This window comes from Salmo salar, chromosome ssa14 (assembly GCF_905237065.1).
Source record: "Salmo salar chromosome ssa14, Ssal_v3.1, whole genome shotgun sequence".
Taxonomy (NCBI): Eukaryota; Metazoa; Chordata; class Actinopteri; order Salmoniformes; family Salmonidae; genus Salmo; species Salmo salar.
The window spans coordinates 77920028-77944211 of record NC_059455.1 but is presented as its reverse complement, the minus strand read 5'-3'; the positions used below and the strand labels follow the sequence as shown (position 1 = coordinate 77944211).

The window sequence follows — 24184 nt, the reverse complement described above, 5'->3', positions numbered from 1 at the left end:
ACTTGATGGTTCCGTCTGGGCAGTCGGGGATGATGGTGGAGGTGTGTCCTAGAACGAAACCGGGGATCCAGCCCTCGGCAGCGGGGCCCTGTTCGGTAGCGGCCCGGAACACCAGGAACATGTTCTGTTGGTTAGAGGCAAGGATCTGAACCACCTCTCCCTGGGACACACTGATCTCATCCTCCTTCAGGGCCACGTAGTCCTGGGTCACCAACATGGTCGACATACTACTGCTGCTGCTGCTTTCACTCTGTGGAGATGGGGGAGATGGGGGAATTATGGAAGGGTTGTAAGTATATTGAAGAACTTGCAAGAAAATCACACACACACAAGTCAGTCCTCCACGATTCCATGTACCTCATCAGTAACAGGACAAACACACTGATTCTATCATGGCATCCCAAACAACGCACAGGCAAATCCATGGTAACAGAGTGATGCTGAAAAACGAGAGAAAAACCGTTGCATCTGCACTGTTCTTCAAGTTAATGTGTTTTTATAAAAATGTCCATGGAAATAGTTAAAAGTAGTCCTTGTGCATAGAGTTGTATGGTTTGTTTAGCTTTGCAATCATTGTTTTTTGTTTGACATACATTTTAAAGTGCAAAATCTCAGCATCACTCTTACCATGGCATTGCCCACACACAAACACACCTCACACACTCTGCTGTTTAGGTAGAGGAAAGAGGAAAAAGAGAAGTACAATTTGATTAAAGCACTTTCTACAATCAATCGTTCAGTCATGTGAGTGTTGTTGTTAACCATCCATTTTCTAGTTTCACACACTGCTTCCAGAAAAGTTCATACAGCTCCATGAGAGACAAAGAAAGAGTCGGAAAAGGGATTGGCACCACTAATTCTTCAGAGAACAAGTTAATCAGGTAGAGTGAAGAGGAAGAGAGGTACACACTCGGGTGTTAAAGGAGAGTTGACTCAGTTTCAGTCATATTTGCTCTTTCGCTCCGACGAGAAGAGTTAGAGAGAAGTAATCAAGCTGACAGAAGCTTTGTCAAGAGTTAAAAATAGCAGAAATGAGAGTCGTTGTTAAAGGTTGAAGCTTTATAAAAGCCTTGTTAGCAAAAAAAGAGTAGAAAGTATTCAGGAGAATTTAGTAGAGTTGTTAGACATACATGAGGTGCGTAGTAGTTGTAGTAGTAGAGTAGTAGCAGAGTACTACTAGTAGCAGAGTAGTGGTAGTATAGTACTACTAGTAGCAGAGTAGTAGTAGTAGTAGAGTACTACAAGTAGCAGCGTAGTAGTATAGTACTACTAGTAGCAGAGTAGTAGTAGTAGTATAGTACTACTAGTAGCAGAGTAGTAGTAGTGTACCACTAGTAGCAGAGTAGTAGTAGTATATTACTACTAGTAGCAGAGTAGTAGTAGTAGTAGTAGTAGTAGTAGTGTACCACTAGTAGCAGAGTAGTAGCAGTAGTAGTAGTAGTAGTAGTGTACCACTAGTAGCAGAGTAGTAGTGTACCACTAGTAGCAGAGTAGTAGTGTACTACTAGTAGCAGAGTAGTAGTAGTAGTATATTACTACAAGTAGCAGAGTAGTAGTAGTAGTGGTAGTAGTGTACCACTAGTAGCAGAGTAGTAGTAGTAGTAGTATAGTACTACTAATTGCAGAGTAGTAGTGTACCACTAGTAGCAGAGTAGTAGTAGTAGTAGTAGTAGTAGAGTACTACTAGTAGCAGAGTAGTAGTAGTATAGTATAGTACTACTAGTAGCAGAGTAGTAGTAGTGTACTACTAGAAGTAGAGTACTACTAGTAGCAGAGTAGTAGTGTACTACTAGAAGTAGAGTACTACTAGTAGCAGAGTAGTAGTAGAGTACTACTAGTAGCTGAGTAGTAGAGTACTACTAGTAGCAGAGTAGTAGTAGTAGTATATTAATACTAGTAGCAGAGTAGTAGTAGTAGTGTACTACTAGAAGTAGAGTACTACTAGTAGCAGAGTAGTAGTGTACTACTAGAAGTAGAGTACTACTAGTAGCAGAGTAGTAGTAGTAGTAGAGTACCACTAGTAGCTGAGTAGTAGAGTACTACTAGTAGCAGAGTAGTAGTAGTAGTAGTATATTAATACTAGTAGCAGAGTAGTAGTAGTAGTGTACTACTAGAAGTAGAGTACTACTAGTAGCAGAGTAGTAGTGTACTACTAGAAGTAGAGTACTACTAGTAGCAGAGTAGTAGTAGTAGTAGAGTACCACTAGTAGCTGAGTAGTAGAGTACTACTAGTAGCAGAGTAGTAGTAGTAGTATATTAATACTAGTAGCAGAGTAGTAGTAGTAGTAGTATAGTACTACTAGTTGCAGTAGTATAGTACTACTAGTAGTAGTAGTAGTAGAGTACTACTAGTAGCAGAGTAGTAGTAGTATAGTATAGTACTACTAGTAGTAGAGTAGTAGTAGTAGTGTACTACTAGAAGTAGAGTACTACTAGTAGCAGAGTAGTAGTAGTAGTAAAGTACCACTAGTAGCAGAGTAGTAGTAGTATAGTATAGTACTACTAGTAGTAGAGTAGTAGTAGTAGTGTACTACTAGAAGTAGAGTACTACTAGTAGCAGAGTAGTAGTAGTAGTAAAGTACCACTAGTAGCAGAGTAGTAGAGTACTACTAGTAGCGAGTAGTAGTAGTAGTATATTAATACTAGTAGCAGAGTAGTAGTAGTAGTATAGTACTACTAGTTGCAGTAGTATAGTACTACTAGTAGTAGTAGTAGAGTACTACTAGTAGCAGAGTAGTAGTAGTATAGTACTACTAGTAGCAGAGTAGTAGTAGTAGTGTACTACTAGAAGTAGAGTACTACTAGTAGCAGAGTAGTAGTGTACTACTAGAAGTAGAGTACTACTAGTAGCAGAGTAGTAGTAGTAGTAGTAGAGTACCACTAGTAGCTGAGTAGTAGAGTACTACTAGTAGCAGAGTAGTAGTAGTAGTATATTAATACTAGTAGCAGAGTAGTAGTAGTAGTATAGTACTACTAGTTGCAGAGTAGTAGAGTACCGCTAGTAGCACAGTAGTAGTAGTAGAGTACTACTAGTAGCAGAGTAGTAGTAGAGTACTACTAGTAGTATAGTATAGTACTACTAGTAGCAGAGTAGTAGTAGTAGTGTACTACTAGAAGTAGAGTACTACTAGTAGCAGAGTAGTAGTAGTAGTATAGTACTACTAGTTGCAGAGTAGTAGTAGTAGTAGTAGAGTACTACTAATAGTATAGTAGTAGTAGTACTAGTAAAGTACTACTAATAGTGTAGTAGTAGTAGTAGTAGTATAGTACTACTAGTAGCAGTAGTGGTAGAGTGCTACTTGAAGTGCAGTTAAAGCTTGGTTAGAGCTGTGCGTTGAAGAATAGTCTAATAGGCTTGTCGATTCTTTAGAGACATACAAGAAGTGTGCAGGAGTACAACAATTAGTAGTAGTTGTTGTAGTAGTAGTAGTAGAGTACTACTAGTTGTAGAATAGTAGTAGAACATGTTGTAGCAGTTTAGTAGAGCCAGCTCCAGTGGGATGCAGCAGGTCACAGGAAGACAGGACAGGACACGTCTCCCGTGGGTGCTGGGTGAGTCAACCAGGAGCACTAGCAGAACTAGGCTGCCCTGAAGCCTGGGCAGCGGGTACATCTCTTACCCCATTGCTCTGGGTGGACTGGATGGACTGCTCACTGGTCGATGAGCACGTACTCATGCGGTCCGCCTCCTTGCTGTGGGTGGAGTGTCTGTGGGACCCGGTCCCTGACTGAGATGAGATCTGCCCCGTGTTTTGGTTCTGCCTCCCCAGGGTATCCACTGCCTCCCCTGGGAAGGTGAAGGAGCCCGGCCGGCTGGCTGGAGAACCAGGCATGGAGCTCCAGAAGGAACCAGAGCCAGACTTCAGGCCAGGGCTGGGAGGGGGAGGGGGGAGCGCATCCTTCCCGAAGGCTGGGGTGGCCATGGGGGAGGCCATAGGGGAGACGGTGCCCGGCCGAGACTTGGTGGGGCTGGAGAGAGGCACAGGTACAGGGAGCGGGGCCACACTGGCCCGGGGGATAGGGGAGACAGAATGGGGCTGGTCGTTTGAGGCCAAGATGGGGCGCTTGCCCTGGGGGCTTCCCCCCTGGACCCTCACCCCACGCTGGGCATCCCTGGTCTCCCTCACTCCCCCTGCCGGAACCAGGTCCCGCAGGTCCACTGAGACAGAGGGAGGGAGCGAGGGAGGAGGGGGGAGACAAGGGGAGGAACCTGAATCAGAAGTGAGCAACACTGAGTAGAGGGAGGGAAATGTCTTAACCAAGGAATTTCAACACACACACGCACAGACACACACTCCCTCGGTAATACTGGGAGAGCCTCAGCCTACCTGACATCTTGTTGGGGCCATCTGGGTCTGTGGCCCCAGGGTTGTGTGGGTGTCGTAAGGGCTGGGGCAGGCGGGAGGGCTGGGGGATCCTGGAGGGCCTCCTGGATGAGCCAGCTCCACCCTGGGGACCACCTCCAACAAGGGGACTACCAACAGCGAGGGGCCCACTTCCACCGAGCGGCCCAGATAGATGCACACCCTGTAGGGCTCCAACAGGGGCCAAACTGGGTATGACGCTCCCCACTGACGGAGCTCCGCCGCTGGGTAGACATGGTCTGTCGCTAGCCCCTACATGGTTCCTCTGGTACTCTGTAGGGGATGTCAGAGCTGGAGAGAGAGAGAGTGAGAAAGCGAGGGAGAGATTTATAAAAACTATTAACCTTATTTTGGTAACATCACTCACCACAACATTCCAAAATCGTGTACTGTTGAAAAAGCTCAGCTAAAGGTGTGTGTGTACCATTGAGGAAGTTGCGTTGGCTCTCCAGTATCTGGCTGATCTGAAGGGTCCAGACCTGCCGGACACCCAGGTGGGAGGAGTGGAGGACAAAGGATTCTATGCTGCTATTGGTCACCCGAGACGTCAACACAAATTTACAGGGGTCACCGTCCACACTGTCCTCCAACCCGAGACAACTGACCTGGAGGGAGGGGGTGAGAGAGTTTCACCTTTATTAAAAAATAACGAGTGAATGAATACAGAGCTTCCAAACTTACATTGTCTTTTGATGCATTCAAAATTAATTTGAGTTGTCTTGGCAGTTTATACACATTTCCATCATACGATGTAGAGACGATACCTTGATGCTGTTCTTATATAGGAAGCCGGGCATGGAGAAACCTCTCTTCTTGTCCAGTGGTTCACTGAAGATGACGATCTGTTCAAAGAGGAAGACCCTTCTCTCCCTCATCCTCCCTTCTCCCTCCTCGGGGTCAGATACCATGAAGGTATCCTGAAGCAGCAGACGACCTTGGGCCACAATCTTACCCTAAAGGGGAGGATAGAAAAGAAATAAGATAAGGGAAAAAAGTGAGGAGAAAAACGTTGAAAGAGACAAATAAAGGAAGAGGTAAGGGGGGCAGATCCAGGAAGGAGGAAAGAAAATCAGACAAGTTGATCAATTGGTTCGGTCGATTGATCTGACAATCAATTGATCTGTTTTTAAATGTAAATATCTATTTCCTGTCCGGGTTGTCTTACGTCAAATCCTTGGAGCCGCCCCACGTTCATCATATCGTTGCATCTCTTTGGTACGATGCACATGATCTCAACTCCTTTCTGAAGGGAACATTGAATGGTTAAAAAAAAAAAAACACAGTTAAGGAAATACAGTATAGTCTAAAACTATAGATTTATTTTAATGAAAACACTAGAGGAAAGTCAGTGTCCTCTCCTCCTCACCTCCAACTCCACTGAATCCAACCCTGCCTTTTTAGAGAATTTCAGGAAGTCCTACAAACAAAACGAGGCAAAGTTAATTGGATATTACAAAACTGTGACTTGTGCGAAACATAATGACATAATGATTACCCGATGATAAGACAGCATGTTAGAGTAAGGTAACAAACTGATTTGATACTGGCCCCCTGGTACAGCTAAGAAAATGAATGTGGTTTGCACCCCCTGCTGGACAACTAAGAACATGATTTGTACAGTGATTATTTCTCTCCTACACAAGACGATGATGAGAACACACAGAGACCCCCACACCCTACCTTGAGCAGTAGTTGGTACTTCATGATTCTCTGGACGGGTTTGATGAGGAGGTCAGTGATCTGGAGACGGTGACCTAGACGTTGTTTCAGGTCCTCGAAGTAGGTGTCGATGTACTCTGATACGATGAGCTCTGACTTAGGCTTGTTCTGACAGTACACTACGTACATGTGTAGCCTCCGCTCCTGGAGACAGAACACACCAGGGTTAGGGTACAGTAGATATACTGTGTTCAGACCCCTTGACTTTTTCCACATTTTGTTACATTACAGCCTTATTCTAAAATTGATGAAATTGTTTATTTCCCTCATCAATCTACACACAATACCCCATAATGACAAAGCAAAACAGTTTTTTTTATCTTTTTGCAAATTTATTCTAAACCCCCCCAGAAAGATCACATTTACATAAGTATTCAGACCCTTTACTCAGTACTTTGTTGAAGCAGATTTGGGATTTGCGATTACAGCCTCAAGTCTTCTTGGGTATGACGCTACAAGCTTGGCACACCTGTATTTGGGGAGTTTCTCCCATTCTTCTCTGCAGATCCTCAAGCTTTGTTAGGTTGGATGGGGAGCGTCGCTGCACAGCTATTTTCAGGTCTCTCCAGAGATGTTTGATAGTGCTCAAGTCCAGGCTCTGTGCTGCCACCGCCATGCTTCACAGTAAAGATGGTGACAAGTTTCCTCCAGATGTGACTCTTGGCATTCAGCCCAAAGAGTTCCATATTGGTTTCATCAGACCAGAGAATCTTGTTTCTCATGGTCTGAGAGTCTTTAGGTGCCTTTTACTGAAGAGTGGCTTCCGTCTGGCCACTCTACCATAAAGGCCTGATTGGTGGAGTGCTGCAGAGATGGTTGATCTTCTGGAAGGTTCTCCCATCTCCACAGAGGAACTCTGGAGCTATGTCAGAGTGACCATTGGGTTCTTGGTCACCTCCCTGACCAAGGCCCTACTCCCCCGATTGCTCAGTTTGGCTGGGCGGACAGCTCTAGGAAGAGTCTTGGTGGTTGCAAAATTCTTCCATTTAATATTGATGGAGGCCACTGTGTTCTTGGGGACCTTCAATGCTGCAGACATTTTTTGGTACTCTTCCCCAGATCTGTGCTTAGACGCAATCCTGTCTCGGAACTCTACGGACAATTCCTTCGACCTCATGGCTTGGTTTTTGCTCTGACATGCACTGTTAACTTATATAGACAAGTGTGTGCCTATCCAAATCATGTCCAATCAATTGAATTTACCACAAGTGGACTCCAATCAAGTTGTAGAAACATCTCAAGGATGCTCAATGGAAACAGGATGCACCTGAGCTCAATTTCGAGTCTCATAGCAAAGGGTCTGAATACTTATGTAAATAATGTATTTCTGTTCTTTTATTTTTAATACATTTTCGCTTTGTCATTATGGGGTATTATGTGTAGATAAGGTACTTTCCGATTGCACTGTATATACACACAGCAACAGTCAGTCACTCACATGTTTGACGAACAGCGGCCCAAGTCGGTCAGGGTCTTCGAGACACTTCTCTAACTCTCCCATGAAGAAACTGCAGAGAGAAAGAGAGAGAGGGTTAAGCAAGGTGTATCCATATGTTGTGTGTGTGTTTGTATGTGTGATTGTGTGTGTGTATGCCCGTGTGTGTCGTACTCTCTGTGCCAGTCGTAGATCTGGTGGATGTTTCCAAAGACGATCTTGTCTTTCCCCTTCATATCATCCGGTACCCCTTCCTCCTTCATCCGCGTCATATAGCCCTGAAACACACACAGTCAGGGTTGCATAATCAAGCCGTCACACACACACTCGAACATCAACTAACATGAGAGGAAGAGGAAGTGAGGTCAGAGAGAGGGAGGAAGTGATGCGTTTTGACTCACCCCCACCACCACGCCCAGGTCTCTGACGTAGTCCCTCTCAGTCTCCACCAGCTCCAACAACACATAACTACACAGACAGAGAAAGACAGACAGAAACACAGCTGAAACAAGAGTGTGTCAAAGTATAAAAGGGAGTTCCAGTGTATGGTGTCCATAGTAGGACAGCTTCAGTCAAATCCTGCTGAGACAGGAATTGCCCTAATATGGACACTGTAACAGTGAGCGAGAAAGAGTGAGTGACAGAAAGAGAGAAACAGTGCTAGTGCGCCACATTGGAAACAAGTGGAATGGCTTTAACGTGCTATCCCCTTGGTTGAAAAAAGATGCACCATCAATCCAGTACGTACTGTCGTCTCTTGAGGAAGCCAGTCTTGCGCTCCTCCATCTCATCGATGGGAGAGGAGGATGAAAGGAGGGAGTTGTCAGAGGGGTTGAAGGAGGGAGAGCTGCTATCCCCCTGTTCTACTGAGAGAGAGCTGGGCCGGTCCTCTAAAGCCTGGAGAGAGAGAAGAGGGAGAGAGAAAGAAGGAGGTTGATTGTAAACCAGATGACGCCTCTGCGTGTGTGTGTGTGTGTGTGTGTGTGTGTGTGTGTGTGTGTGTGTGTGTGTGTGTGTGAGAGAGAGAGAGTGTCCTCACCATCTTGCTCTTGACCAGTTCCTCAATGGCGCTCACCAGCTCTGCTGCACTGGGTGTCTCAGAACTGGACGGACGGACGGACAGACGAGAGGAGCTCTGGACAGGGATGGAGGGAGGGGGGGTTAGGAGAGAACAGTGTTAGAACACGCCATTCAGCAGAGTCTTACTACCTGATCTGGCTAAAGGTTTTATTTACTACCATTCCTGTAATCTAGAAAACAATCAAGCAATCTTTCAAACAATTAACTGATGAATTAATACATAAATTAACTGATCCTATCAATTAACCAAGAAACCAAATCTGTCAAGAATAACATTATTGGTTCTTCCTAATTTAACCCTCTCTTGTAGAATGCCCTCTTTTAAGGGAGAACATCAAAACATTTCATGTAGAGAGACACTGCAAACACTGATCCAAGTGACTACTGGAAAAGAGACGATGAAAGAAAAATGTTTTTTTTTCTGGACAGATCCCAAAATATTCCTGAGGCATACATTGAATGGCGGGTAAAATGTTTCCAGCCAGCTATATGTTGGTGACGTCTTTGTTGGATAATTGGTTTGTATAAGACGTCATCTCGCTTAGTCTACCTTACACAGTGTTACTGTTCGTGTTGTATTTTGATCCTCTGCTCTTAATGAATGATCCAATGTTGATCAGAACAAGAAAGCGGTTCTAATATGAAGTTAAAACGAAGAAGTGTAAAGTGAATCTATGATTTAAAAAAATAAGGAAAATACACTACATGACCAAAAGCATGTGGACATCTGCTCATCGAACATCTCATTCCAAAATTATGGGCATTAATATGGAGTTGGTCCACCCTTTGCTGCTATAACAGGTGGCTCCACTCTTCTGGGAAGGCTTTCCACTAGATGTTGCAACATTGCTGAAGGGACTTCCATTCAGCCACAAGAGCATTAGGGAGGTCGGGCACTGATGTTAGGCGATTAGGCCTGGCTCGCAGTCGGAGTTCCAATTCATCCCAAAGGTTGAGGTCAGGGCTCTGTGCAGGCCAGTCAAGTTCTTCCACACCGATCTCGATAAACCATTTCTGTATGGACCTCGCTTTGTGCACGGGGGCATTGTCATGCTGAAACAGGAAAGGACCTTCCCCAAACTGTTGCCACAAAGTTGGAAGCACAGAACCATCTAGAATGTAATTGAATGATGTAGCATTAAGATTTCCCTTCACATGGAACTAAGGGGCCTAGCCCGAACTGTGAAAAACAGCCCAAGACCATTATTCTTCCTCCGCCAAACTTTACAGTTGGCACTATGCATTGGGGCAGGTAGCGTTCTCCTGGCATCCACCAAACCCAGATTCTTCCGTCGGACTGCGAGATGATGAAGCGTGATTCACTACTCCAGAGAACGCGTTTCCACTGCTCCAGAGTCCAAGCTTTACACCACTCCAGCCGACACTTGGCATTGCGCAAGGTTATCGTAGGCTTGTGTGTGGCTGCCCGGCCATGGAAACCAATTTCATGAAGCTCCTGATGAACAGCCAGAGGCAGTTTGTAACACGGTAGTGAGTGTTGCAACCGAGGACAGGCGATTTTTACGTGCTTCATCATTTGGCGGTCCCATTCTGTGAGCTTGTGTGGCCTACCACTTCGTGGCTGAGCCGTTGTTGCTCCTAGACGTTTCCACTTCATAGTAACAGCACTTACAGTTGACCAGGGCAGCTCTAGCAGGGTAGAAATTTTGACGAACTGACTTGTTGGAATGGTGGCATTCTATGACGATGCCACGTTGAATGTCACTTAGCTCTTCATTAAGGCCATTCTACTGCCAATGTTTGTCTATGGAGATTGCATGGCTCTATGCTCTATATTATACACCTGTCAGCAACGGGAATGGCTGAAATAGCCGAATCCACTCATTTGAAGGGGTGTCCACATACTTTTGTATATAGTATAGTCTCCAATGAGTTTCGTAAGAGGTAAATCCATGGTATTGAAAAATAAGAGAAGATAAGAGGTTACAGGTGTGAAAGTGAAAAAGGAAGTCAGAAAAAATAAAAAAACAAGAGGAAATAATAAATTAGGAGAATGGGATAGTTACATTTTCTGATGAATGTTCTGATGTCTGAAAAAGTATATGATCCCCTGCTGATTTTGTACGTTTGCCTACTGACAAAAGAAATGATCAGTCTATAATTGTAATGGTAGGTTTATTTGAAAATTGAGAGACAGAATAACAACAACAAAATCCAGAAAAATGCATGTCAAAAATGTTATAAATTGATATGCATTTTAATGAAGGAAATAGGTATTTGACCCCCTCTCAATCAGAAAGATTTCTGGCTCCCAGGTGTCTTTTATACAGGTAACGAGCTGAGATTAGGAGCACACTCTTAAAGGGAGTGGTCCTAATCTCAGCTTGTTACCTGTTTAAAAGATTCCAAACTCTCCACCATGGCCAAGACCAAAGAGCTCTCCAAGGATGTCAGGGACAAGATTGTAGACCTACACAAGACTGGAATGGGCTACAAGACCATCGCCAATCAGCTTGGTGAGAAGGTGACAACAGTTGGTGCGATTATTTGCAAATGGAAGAAACACAAAAGAACTGTCAATCTCCCTCGGCCTGGGGCTCCATGCAAGATCTCACCTCGTGGAGTTGCAATGATCATGAGAACGGTGAGGAATCAGCCCAGAACTACATGGAAGGATCTTGTCAATGATCTCAAGGCAGCTGGGACCATAGTCACAAAGAAAACAATTGGTAACACACTACGCCGTGAAGGACTGAAATCCTGCAGCGCCCGCAAAGACCCCCTGCTCAAGAAAGCACATATACATGCCCGTCTGAAGTTTACCAATGAACATCTGAATGATTCAGAGGACAACTGGGTGAAAGTGTTGTGGTCAGATGAGACCAAAATGGAGCTCTATGGCATCAACTCAACTCGCCGTGTTTGGAGGAGGAGGAATGCTGCCTATGACCCCAAGAACACCATCCCCACCGTCAAACATGGAGGTGGAAACATTATGCTTTGGGGGTGTTTTTCTGCTAAGGGGACAGGACAACTTCAACGCATCAAAGGGACGATGGACGGGGCCATGTACCATCAAATCTTGGGTGAGAACCTCCTTCCCTCAACCAGGGCATTGAAAATGGGTCGTGGATGGGCATTCCAGCATGACAATGACCCAAAACACACGGCCAAGGCAACAAAGGAGTGGTTCAAGAAGAAGCACATTAAGGTCCTGGAGTGGCCTAGCCAGTCTCCAGACCTTAATCCCATAGAAAATCTGTGGAGGGAGCTGAAGGTTCGAGTTGCCAAACGTCAGCCTCGAAACCTTAATGACTTGGAGAAGATCTGCAAAGAGGAGTGGGACAAAATCCCTCCTGAGATGTGTGCAAACCTGGTGGCCAACTACAAGAAACGTCTGACCTCTGTGATTGCCAACAAGGGTTTTGCCACCAAGTACTAAGTCATGTTTTGCAGAGGGGTCAAATACTTATTTCCCTCATTAAAATGCAAATCATTTTATAACATTTTTGACATGCGTTTTTCTGGATTTTTGTTGTTGTTATTCTGTCTCTCACTGTTCAAATAAACCTACCATTAAAATTATAGACTAATCATTTCTTTGTCAGTGGGCAAACATACAAAATCAGCAGGGGATCAAATACTTTTTTCCCTCGCTGTAGAGAGTGTATGAGATATCTATATAATAAAGACATTTTTAAAAGTGGATGATGAAATATGAACTGATTAATAAAGGACTGCATTTAGAAAAGAGAAGGTGTATAATGACTGTATAAGACATTGAAGAAGTAAGGAGGTACAGTAAAATGTATGAGAGTCTCTCACCCTTGCTGTGCTGTCTCCAGACTGTGCTGTGCCCCACTAAGGGTCTGTGTGTGGTGGGGTGTTGGGGTGTACCCTCTGGGCGTGCCAGGGCGTACAGTAGGTGCCAATTAATAACATGGTGCAATGAGGTTAACGCACACAGGGGAGGGGTGAGGACAGGTGAGGGGGTGAGGGAGGAGGAGGGAGTTCTGAATCATCGTCATTTTAGCACGACTTTGTTCATTTGTACGAGTGTTCTAGGATCAGCTTGCCCCAAATTCGATCCTGAAGCCAATAGTGTGAGAGAACGCAAAGTTGACCTTAGATCAGCGTCTAGAGACTTCTACCTGCTCTGTTCTGCATGTGTCTCAGAGTTATTCTGAGGGTGCTTTCACACGGCAAACGGACGAGTAACCAGGCAACGAGGCAAAAAATACTTAAAATGCATAATCAAAACTTAGACTCGTTTGGTGAAAGCCGTATATTGAAGGAACCGGGCCGGTGATGAAAAATGGAAAATAATCAAAACTAAAAAGAAAGATGAAGAGGGGGAGTAATTATATAGTTGGATAAAGCACTGCAGATACTAAGAGAGAGAGAGAGAGACAGAGAGAGAGAGAGAGAGCAAGTTTAGGTGTAGAAGAGAGCCAGAGAGAGCAAGAGAGCGTAAGGTAGGCAGACTACAAGAGCTCTTGAGAGAGACGTTTGGAAGAGAGAGTCTTATGCCTCAGAGAGAAAAATACTAGAAGACAGGAACAGACGTCAACATTCTACATCCGTTGTCATTCAACTGACTTTCATAAGAAGAACCGAAAGAAAAACAGCAACTAAGTCTATAGTACAGTTACTGAGAGGGGGAAAAGAGAGAGAGAACTGAAGTATTGAGGGAAGAGAAAAGGAGGGAGAGAGATGGAAGGATTGATTCAGGAGATGGAGAGGTATGGAAACTGAGACAAAGCAAAGACAGGACATAAATCAAGGTAATGCTACAGCATGGTAAACAGTAAACAGACAGCAAACCAACCATACAGTCGGAAACAAAACAAACAAAAAGAGAAACAAATTAGTGTCAGAGAAAAACGCTGCGCCAAGAGAAGGTGACCCCAGGACGGGACCAGTAACTGATGCATTTCATTGGATTTCTATTTGAATAGGAGCTTCAATGTTTCATTATGAATTGAAATCTAAGCCTGCATTCCCAAAGCGTCTCAGAGTAGGAGTGCTGATCTAGGATCAGATTTGCCTTTCATCATATTGAATGATCCTAAATCAGCACTCGTACTACTCTAAGATGCTTTGTGAATACAGGCCCTGCTCAGCAAGAAGTGAATACAGGCCCTGCTCAGCAGGAAGTGAATACAGGCCCTGCTCAGCAGGAAGTGAGAAGAAAACTGACTAAAATGGATGTAATGTTTGTCTGTAGAATATAATCACAAAATAATTAAACTCATGGCTAAATCATAAGAGAGAGAAACTGTAACAGAAAGGATGAGTTTTCTGTGTGGGGGATCTTAGATTTACATGGGGTAGTTTACGATTGTTTGTTTAGTGTTACACTTCCTGGTTACAGGCCTATCTGTTATTTTATATGTGTGTACCAGTTAGCCTAGACTTTCTATCCTTTACCTCCACCCTATCTATCCTCTCCCGTACCTTCTCCCCACCCGTACACCCCTTCACCTTATCCTTAGGCTGACTGTACCCCTATTCTCTACCTCCCCCCTCCCTTACACTTACCTTGTCGTCCTGTGTGTCAGGCTGCAGTAGGCTGTGCTGCTGGATGGCCATGGGGGGCGGTAGGGGTACAGAGTCAGGACCCTCCTCGCCCTCCTCCTCTCCACAGCTCTGCATCCCAGAGGACGAGGACTTGGACAGGGTCCCACTGGAGAGCCCCTCGTTACGCACCCTCTGTAGAGGAGAGAAAGAGAGGAGAGATTAGAGAGAGAGAGGGTGGGTGGGAGAGAAAGGTAGAGAGAGACAAAGAGAGAGAGACTCAGAGAGAATCTTGCTGGTGAATAGGCGTGTGTGTGTCCATGTCTGTCTGTCGCCACCATCCCCTCACCTCCTCCACAGTCTCATCCTGAGGTGTAGCGGCGCTGTCATCAGAGTCTTTCTGGGCGCTGCCCGTCATCTCACCACTCTTCCTCACCTCGCGGTTCTTCTTCTGTTTGTGTGCCAGCTTTTTGACGTGCCCGTCTGCCTTGCCACTGCTCAGACGACGCACTGGGCTGGTCAGCCACTTACGCAGGGTGTTACCTGGGACAGGGGGATGGAGACTGTTAACACGTACATGTAGGCACGCACAAACACACAACACACCTCCTTTTCAACCACTTTAAATTTAGAGTTGTTCGCTCAAACCCTTTGCAAAAAGGTAGTGGCTCCTAATCCGTGAACGGATCTTTTATTCCTGAGGCTCCATATCGGTGAGCGTGCAAATTCTCGCAGTATATCGCAGGAATTTGGACTTCAAATGTTTTCATGCCGACACCCGATTAGATACATACTAGAGGTTGACCGATTATGATTTTTCAACGCCGATACCGATTATTGGAGGACCAAAAAGGGCCGATACTGATTAATCGGCCGATTTATTTATTTATTTATTTATTTGTAATAATGACAATTACAACAATACTGAATGAACACTTATTTTAACTTAATATAATACATCAATAAAATCAATTTAGCCTCAAATAAAATGAAACATGTTCAATTTGGTTTAAATAATGCAAAAACAAAGTGTTGGAGAAGAAAGTAAAAGTGCAATATGTGCCATGTAAGAAAGCTAACGTTTAAGTTCCTTGCTCAGAACATGAGAACATATGAAAGCTGGTGGTTCCTTTTAACATGAGTCTTCAATATTCCCAGGTAAGAAGTTTTAGGTTGTAGTTATTATAGGAATTATAGGACTATTTCTCTCTATATGATTTGTATTTCATATAGCTTTGACTATTGGATGTTCTTATAGGCACTTTAGTATTGCCAGTGTAACAGTATAGCTTCCGTCCCTCTCCTCGCACTTACCTGGGCTCGAACCATGAACACACCTCGCTCCTACCTGGGCTCAAACCATGAACACATCGACAACAGCCACCCTCGAAGCAGCATTACCCATGCAGAGCAAGGGGAACAACTACTCCAAGTCTCAGAGCGAGTGACGTTTGAAACGCTATTAGCGCGCACCCGGCTAACTAGCTAGCCATTTCACATCGGTTACACCAGCCTCATCTTGGAAGTTGATAGGCTTGAAGTCATAAACTGTGCAATGCATTGCAAAGAGCTGCTGGCAAAACACACAAAAGTGCTGTTTTGAATGAATGCTTACGAGCCTGCTGCTGCCTACCACCGCTCAGTCAGACTGCTCTATCAAATCATAGACTTAATTATAACATAATAACACACAGAAATACGAGACTTAGGTCATTAATATGGTTGAATCCGGAAACTATCACGTTTATTCTTTCAGTGAAATACGGAACAGTTCCGTATTTTATCTAACGGGTGGCATCCCTAAGTCTAAATATTCTTGTTACATTGCACAACCTTCAATGTTATGTCATAATTATGTAAAATTCTGGCAAATTAGTTCGCAACGAGCCAGGCGGCCCAAACTCTTGCATATACCCAGACTCTGCGTGCAATGAACAGAAGAGAAGTGACACAATTTCACCTGCTTAATATTGCCTGCGTACCTGGATTTCTTTTAGCTAAATATGCAGGTTTAAAAACATATACTTCTGTCTATTGATTTTAAGAAAGGCATTGATGTTTATGGTTAGGTGCAGTCGTGCAACGATTGTGCTTTTTTCACAAATGCGCTTTTGTTAAATCATCCCCCGTTTGGCGAAGTTGGCTGTCTTTGTTAGGAAGAAATAGTATTCACACAGTTCACAACGAGCCAGGCGGCCCAAACTGCTGCATATACCCTGACTCTGTTGCAGAGGCGACACAGAGAAGCCTATGTGTGCTGATCCCCTCTGACCATGGGAAAAGAAGCGGTAATGTCATGAATTTATAGCCTAAACTATGTATTTATAACCTCAAATAGGCAGATTTATTTGCGTTTCCATTTCCCCTGGATTACCATTTCTCATTTACACTGAACAAAAATATAAATACAACATGTAAAGTGTTGGTGCAATGTTTCATGAGCTGAAATAAAAGATCCCAGAACTGTTCCATACGCACAAAAAGCTTATTCATCAAATATATTGTGCACAAATTTGTTTACATCCCTGTTACTGACCATTTCTCATTTGCCAAGATAGCGCAATTGGCATGCTGATTGCAGGTATGTCCACCAGAGCTGTTGCCAGAGAATTGAATGTTAATTTATCTACCATAAGCCTCCTCCAATATTGTTTTAGATAATTTGGCAGTACGTCCAACCGGCCTCACAACCACAGACCATGTGTTACCATGCCAGCCAAGGACCTCCACATCCGGCTTCTTCATCTGCGGGATCGTCTGAGACCAGCCGCCCGGACAGCTGATGAAATCGTGGGTTTGCACAACTGAAGAATTTCTGCACAAACTGTCAAGGGAAGCTTATCTGCGTGATTGTTATCCTCACCAAGGTCTTGATCTGACTGCAGTTTGGCGTCGTAATCAACTTCAGTGGGCAAATGCTCAGCTTCGATGGCCACTGGCAGACTGGAGAAGTGTGCTCTTCACGGACGAATCCCGGTTTCAACTGTACTGGACAGGTGGCGTCATGTGGGCGAGCAGTTTGCTGATGTCAATGTTGTGAACAGAGTGCCCCATGGTGGCGGTGGGGTTATGGTATGGGCAGGCATAAGCTATGGACAACGAACACAATTGCATTTTATCGATGGCAATTTTAATGATGAGATCCTGAAGGCCCATTGTCGTGCCATTCATCCATCACCTCATGTTTCAGCATGATAATGCACGGCCTCATGTCGCAAGGAACTGAACACAATTCCTGGAAGCTGAAAATGTCCCAGTTCTTTCATGACTTGCATAGTCTCCAGATATTTCACCCATTGAGCATGTTTGGGATGCACTGGATCGATGTGTACGATCGATGTGTACGACAGCGGGTTCCAGGTCCCGCCAATATCCAGAAACTTTGCACAGCCATTGAAGATTCCACAGGCCACAATCAAAAGCCTGATCAACTCTATGTGAAGGAGATGTGTCGCGCTGCATGAGGCAAATGGTGATCACACCAGATACTGACTGGTTTTCTGATCCACGCCCCTATTTTTTTTTTAAGGTATCTGTGACCAACAGATGAATATCTGTATTCCCAGTCATGTGAAATCCATAGAATAGGGCCTAATTTAGGGTCTAATTTTGAAATTGTTGCATGTTGCATTTGTCTCTCCCTGGGTGGAGAATGATGGCACCGACAGAGATGGTCGCCTCGCTTCGCATTCTTAGGAAACTATGGAGTATTTTGTTTTTTTCTATATTATTTCTTACATTGTTACCCCAGAAAATTATTTTTACATACAGCCGGGAAGAACTATTGGATATAAGAGCAACGTCAATTTACCAACATTACAACCAGGAAAACGACTTTCCCGATGCGGATCCTGTTTGGACCACCACACAGGACAATGGACCGGATCCCAGTAGGCGACCCAAAACAACAACGGCGCCACAGAAGGGGTAGACGGAGCGGTCTTCTGGTCAGGCTCCGTAGACAGGCACATCGCTCACTGCTCCCGAGTATACTACTCGCCAATGTCCAGTCTCTTGACAACAAGATAGACGAAATTCGAGCAAGGGTTGCCTTCCAGAGAGACATCAGTGATTGTAACATTCTTTGTTTCACGGAAACATGGCTCACTTGGGATATGTTATCAGAGTCGGTACAGCCACCCAGTTTCTTCACGCATCGCGCCGACAGAAACAAACATCTCTCTGGTAAGAAGAAGGGCGGGGATGTATGCCTTATGATTAAGTCCTTTTGTTCACCTGACCAAGAATTCCTTACAATCAAATGCCGACCACATTATCTTCACCACAGCCAACATGAGTAAAACATTTAAACGTGTTAACCCTCGCAAGGCTGCCGGCCCAGACGGCATCACTAGCCGTGTCCTCAGAGCATGTGCAGACCAGCTGGCTGGTGTGTTTACGGACATATTCAATCAATCCCTATTCCAGTCTGCTGTCCCCACATGCTTCAAGAAGGCCACCATTGTTCTTGTTCCCAAGAAAGCTAAGGTAACTGAGCTAAATGACTATCACCCTGTAGCACTCACTTCCATCATCATGAAGTGCTATGAGAGACTAGTCAAGGATCATATCACCTTCACCCTACCTGACACCCTAGACCCACTCCAATTTGCTTACCGCCCCAATAGGTCCACAGACGATCCAATCGCAATCACACTGAACACTGCCCTAACCTATCTGGACAAGAGGAATTCCTATGTAAGAATGCTGTTCATCGACTACAGCTCAGTATTTAACACCATAGTACCCTCCAAACTCGTCATTAAGCTCGAGACCCTGGGTATCAACCCCACCCTGTGCAACTGGGTCCTGGACTTTGACGGGCCGCCCCCAGGTGGTGAGGGTAGGAAACATCTCCACCCTGCTGATCCTCAACACTGGGGCACCACAAGGGTGCGTTCTCAGCCCTCTCCTGCACTCCATGTTCACCCATGACTGAGTGGCCATGCACGCCTCCAACTCAATCATCAAGTTTGCAGACGAAACTACAGTGATAGGCTTGATTACCAACAACGACGAGACGGTCTACAGGGAGGAGGTGAGGGCCCTCGGAGTGTGGTGTCAGGAAAATAACCTCACACTCAACGTCAACAAAACAAAGGAGATGATCGTGGACTTCAGGAAACAGCAGAGGGTGCACTCCCCTATCCACATCGACGGGACAATAGTGGAGAAGGTGGGAAGTTTTAAGTTCCTCGGCGTACACATCAAGGACAAACTGAAATGGTCCACCCACACAGACAGCGTGATGAAGAAGGCGCAACAGTGCCTCTTCAACCTCAGGAGGGTGAAGCAATTTGGCTTGTCACCGAAAACACTCACAAACTTTTACAGATGCACAATCGAGAGCATCCTGTCGGGCTGTATCACCGCCTGGTACGGCAACTGCTCCGACCATAACCGTAAGGATCTCCAGAGGGTAGTGAGGTCTGCACAACGCATCACCGGGGAAAAACTACCTGCCCTCCAGGACACCTACAGCAACCGATGTCACAGGAAGGCCAAAAAAATCATCAAGGACAACAACCACCCGAGCCACTACCTGTTCACCCCGCTATCATCCAGAAGGCGAGGTCAGTACAGGTGCATCAAAGCAGGGACCGAGAGACTGAAAAACAGCTTCTATCTCAAGGCCTTCAGACTGTTAAACAGCCATCACTAACATTGAGTGGCTCCTGCCAACATACTGACTCAATCTCAAGCCACTTTAATAATTCAAAATTGGATGTAATAAATGTATCACTAGTCACTTTAAACAATGCCACTTCATATAATGTTTACATACCCTACATTACTCATCTCATATGTATATACTGTACTCTATACCATCTACTGCATTTTGCCTATGCCGTTCGCCATCGCTGATCCATATATTTATATGTACATATTCTTATTATTTCCTTTACACTTGTGTGTGTATAAGGTAGTTGTTGTGAAATTGTAAGATTACTTGCTACAATCGCATTAACATCTGTTAACCATATGTATGTGACCAATAAAATTTGATTTGATTTAATTATATTTTTGTTCAGTGTAGTTAACCCCACCTGACCCCAGAAATGCAAATCAGTTGTCAAATCAGTTTAGAGAAATGATATAGTTATATGTGTGTCTAACAGATCCATAAGTGTTCTCCAAATGTCCCAGAAATATTAATATACAAATCATAACAAAAAATCTTAAATCAATAGTGACAGATACACCAGTGCAGCAAGTTAAAAGATTTGGCATTGACCCTCAGATCCTCAAAAAGTTCTACAGCTGCACCATTGAGAGCATCTTGACTGGCTGCATCACCGCTTGGTACGGCAATTGCTTGGCATCAGACCGCAGGGCACTACAGAGGGTAGTGCGTACAGCCAAGTACATCACTGGGGCCGAGAACCTGCCATCCAGGACATAGCTATGCATCTAATCAGGTTTCGGCATAAAAAATGACTGAAGTCCCAGATTCATGCAAAATACGGTCACGGATTGGGAGCCACTCCCTTGCAAAATGGGTGAGGTGTGTGTGTGTGCTTACCAGGTCGTTTGGGCCCTGGCGAGGTGTGTGAGCCCATACCATGATGCCCAGGCTGCAGAGTGGCAGAGGAGCCTGGCATGATGGAGTCATTACTACACACTGATAGAGTGTCTGGAGGGAGAGAGAGGGAAGAGGGGGTAGAGAAAGGGAGGAGGAGGGCGAGAGGGAGAGAGGGAGGAGGAGGGAGAGAGGGAGGAGAGAGAGGGAGGAGGAGGACGAGAAAGGGAGGAGCGGGAGAGAGAGGGAGGAGGGTGAGTGAGAAAGAGGTAATCAAAAACAGAAGAGGATTCTGAACACACATTTCTCCCCCTACCCATAATATACTGCTCAAAAAAATAAAGGGAACACTTAAACAACACAATGTAACTCCAAGTCAATCACACTTCTGTGAAATCAAACTGTCCACTTAGGAAGCAACACTGATTGACAATAAATTTCACATGCTGTTGTGCAAATGGAATAGACAACAGGTGGAAATTATAGGCAATTATCAAGACACCCCCAATAAAGGAGTGGTTCTGCACAGACCACTTCTCAGTTCCTATGCTTCCTGGCTGATGTTTTGGTCACTTTTGAATGCTGGCGGTACTTTCACTCTAGTGGTAGCATGAGACGGAGTCTACAACCCACACAAGTGGCTCAGGTAGTGCAGCTCATCCAGGATGGCACATCAATGCGAGCTGTGGCAAGAAGGTTTGCTGTGTCTGTTTGCGTAGTGTCCAGAGCATGGAGGCGCTACCAGGAGACAGGCCAGTACATCAGGAGACGTGGAGGAGGCCGTAGGAGGGCAACAACCCAGCAGCAGGACCGCTACCTCCGCATTTGTGCAAGGAGGAGCAGGAGGAGCACTGCCAGAGCCCTGCAAAATGACCTCCAGCAGGCCACAAATGTGCATGTGTCTGCTCAAACGGTCAGAAACAAACTCCATGAGGGTGGTATGAGGGCCCGACATCCACAGGTGGGGGTTGTGCTTACAGCCCAACACCGTGCAGGACGTTTGGCATTGCCAGAAAACACCAAGATTGGCAAATTCGCCACTGGCGCCCTGTGCTCTTCACAGATGAAAGCAGGTTCACACTGAGCACATGTGACAGACGTGACAGAGTCTGGAGACGCCGTGGAGAACGTTCTGCTGCCTGCAACATCCTCCAGCATGACCGGTTTGGCGGTGGGTCAGTCATGGTGTGGGGTGGCATTTCTTTGGGGAGCCGCACAGCCCTCCATGTGCTCGCCAGAGGTAGCCTGACTGCCATTAGGTACCGAGATGAGATCCTCAGACCCCTTGTGAGACCATATGCTGGTGCGGTTGGCCCTGGGTTCCTCCTAATGCAAGACAATGCTAGACCTCATGTGGCTGGAGTGTGTCAGCAGTTCCTGCAAGAGGAAGGCCTTGATGCTATGAACTGGCCCACCCATTCCCCAGACCTGAATCCAATTGAGCACATCTGGGACATCATGTCTCACTCCATCCACCAATGCCACGTTGCACCACAGACTGTCCAGGAGTTGGAGGATGCTTTAGTCCAGGTCTGGGAGGAGATCCCTCAGGAGACCATCCGCCACCTCATCAGGAGCATGCCCAGGTGTTGTAGGAGGTCATACAGGCATGTGGAGGCCACACACACTACTGAGCCTCATTTTGACTTGTTTTAAGGACATTACATCAAAGTTGGATCAGCCTGTAGTGTGGTTTTCCACTTTAATTTTGAGTGTGACTCCAAATCCAGACCTCCATGGGTTGATAAATTGGATTTCCATTGATTATTTTTGTGTGATTTTGTTGTCAGCACATTCAACTATGTAAAGAAAAAAGTATTTAATAAGATTATTTCATTCATTCAGATCTAGGATGTGTTATTTTAGTGTTCCCTTTATTTTTTTGAGCAGTGTATATAGAATAATCCACAATATAGAGCTTTTCTAAAAGTCAATGACACTTCCTCTTACCAACACCTCCTCACCCACCTTTATGGTTGAATATCCCCTCCATCTCCATGGAGGAGCGTGAGTGGGCGATGCAGAGCATGGCGCAGGGTACCAGTCCCTCGTGGGCAGGGGAGCGGTCCGTGGTCCGCACCAGACACCAGTCAGGCTTGTCATGGCACCTCTCCAGAACCTCCACAGTCTGGCCCCTCCGGACGGTCAGCTCGTTGCCGTTACCAGCCATGAAGTCATGGATCACCACGGTCAGCTCACAGCCACCAGACAGCTGGAGGAGAGAGAGATGGTCAGGGGGAATGAAGAATCACAGGAGGAGGTGGATCATTATTACATCATTCCCCTGAGAGGCTAAAGCATCAAAGTCCTCAGGTCCTTTTCAACTGAAGCCTTCTCTTCATGATCACATTCAAGAAATACTGTGTGCTGTGCTCACCTGTCTGGGTTCTATGATATTGGTATGGCCAGAGAGATGACCAGTGTGTGTGTGCTCACCTTGTCGCTGTCCAGTGTGTTCTGTGAGGTGCGTGAAGCGATAGAGATGGTGTCTGGTTGGCTGCTGCCGTCACCCTGGCTGTCCAGGTCCTCTCCATCCCTGATAGAGACAAATACACAGGCAGAGGTGAGTGTGGAAGTGTGTGTTTGGGGAGGTGGTTATGTGTGTCTACATGCATGAGTGTACACAGAGGATAAAACATTAAGAACACCTTCCTAATATTGAGTTGCACCCCCCTCCTGCCCTCAGAACAGCCTCAATTCATAGGGGCATGGACTCTACAAGGCATGGACTCTACAAGGCATGGACTCTACAAGGCATGGACTCCACAAGGCATGGACTCTACAAGGCATGGACTCCACAAGGCATGGACTCCACAAGGCATGGACTCCACAAGGCATGGACTCTACAAGGCATGGACTCTACAAGGCATGGACTCTACAAGGTGTTGAAAGCGTTCCACAGGGATGCTGGGCCATGTTCACTCCAAAGCTTCCCCCAGTTATGTCAAGTTGGCCTGATGTCCTTTGGGTGGTTGACCATTCTTGATACACCCAGGATACTGTTGAACGTGAAAAACCCAGCAGCACTCAAATATTTTGTCTTGCCAATTCAGCCTCCATGTCTCAATTGTCTTAAGGGTTAAAAATCCTTCTTTAACATGTCTCCTCCCCTTCATCTACACTGATTGAAGTGGATTTAACAGGTGACATCGATAACGGATCATAGCTTTCACCTGGTAAGTCTATGTCATGGAAAGAGCAGGTGTTCATAATGTTTTGTACACTCAGTGTATGTGTATCTCTGTGTGTGTAGGTGTGTATAGTAGACTTATGCATTTGTGTACCTGTACCTGCGGTGTCCCTTGTGGTGCTTGGCGGTGGCAGACTTAGGGATGTGTATGGGTTCCTTCAGAGCTCCTCTCAGGTGGATGGTTCGCTCCTGGATCACCTCCCTGACGTGTTTGATCCAATCCTGCTTGTTCTCAATGCTCGACGCCTGCCATTGGCCCAGGGAAGGGGTCAAAGGTCGTAAATTAATTCACCCAATCACCTCGCTCTCAGAACTGATATTTTAGTCTAAACAGTTTCATAGACCCCCCCACTGGAGAAGAAACGGTTATATTCCAACACCCACACAACTTCATTCTT

General features: G+C 45.4%; 1 protein-coding gene across 9 annotated transcripts in view; it reads right to left on the bottom strand.

Annotated features, from left to right (window-relative positions):
- Positions 1-24184, bottom strand: part of LOC106570344 (triple functional domain protein) — a 169417-nt gene that overhangs the window by 17989 nt on the left and 127244 nt on the right. For 5 of the 9 annotated variants that reach the window (XM_045694817.1, XM_045694824.1, XM_045694820.1 and 2 more), the window contains 19 exons: positions 23881-24032; positions 23033-23132; positions 22565-22808; positions 20600-20710; positions 14426-14619; positions 14101-14271; positions 8558-8653; positions 8267-8415; positions 7920-7986; positions 7693-7796; positions 7522-7591; positions 6045-6227; positions 5731-5781; positions 5530-5607; positions 5129-5317; positions 4789-4969; positions 4329-4655; positions 3621-4210; positions 3-250 (listed from right to left, as the gene is read on the bottom strand). In XM_045694817.1, coding sequence (XP_045550773.1) covers positions 3-250; positions 3621-4210; positions 4329-4655; positions 4789-4969; positions 5129-5317; positions 5530-5607; positions 5731-5781; positions 6045-6227; positions 7522-7591; positions 7693-7796; positions 7920-7986; positions 8267-8415; positions 8558-8653; positions 14101-14271; positions 14426-14619; positions 20600-20710; positions 22565-22808; positions 23033-23132; positions 23881-24032 — 3305 coding nt within the window. The remainder of the gene's footprint in view (positions 1-2; positions 251-3620; positions 4211-4328; positions 4656-4788; positions 4970-5128; positions 5318-5529; positions 5608-5730; positions 5782-6044; positions 6228-7521; positions 7592-7692; positions 7797-7919; positions 7987-8266; positions 8416-8557; positions 8654-14100; positions 14272-14425; positions 14620-20599; positions 20711-22564; positions 22809-23032; positions 23133-23880; positions 24033-24184) is intronic. The other 4 variants (XM_045694818.1, XM_045694821.1, XM_045694823.1 and 1 more) reach the window with 2 other exon arrangements.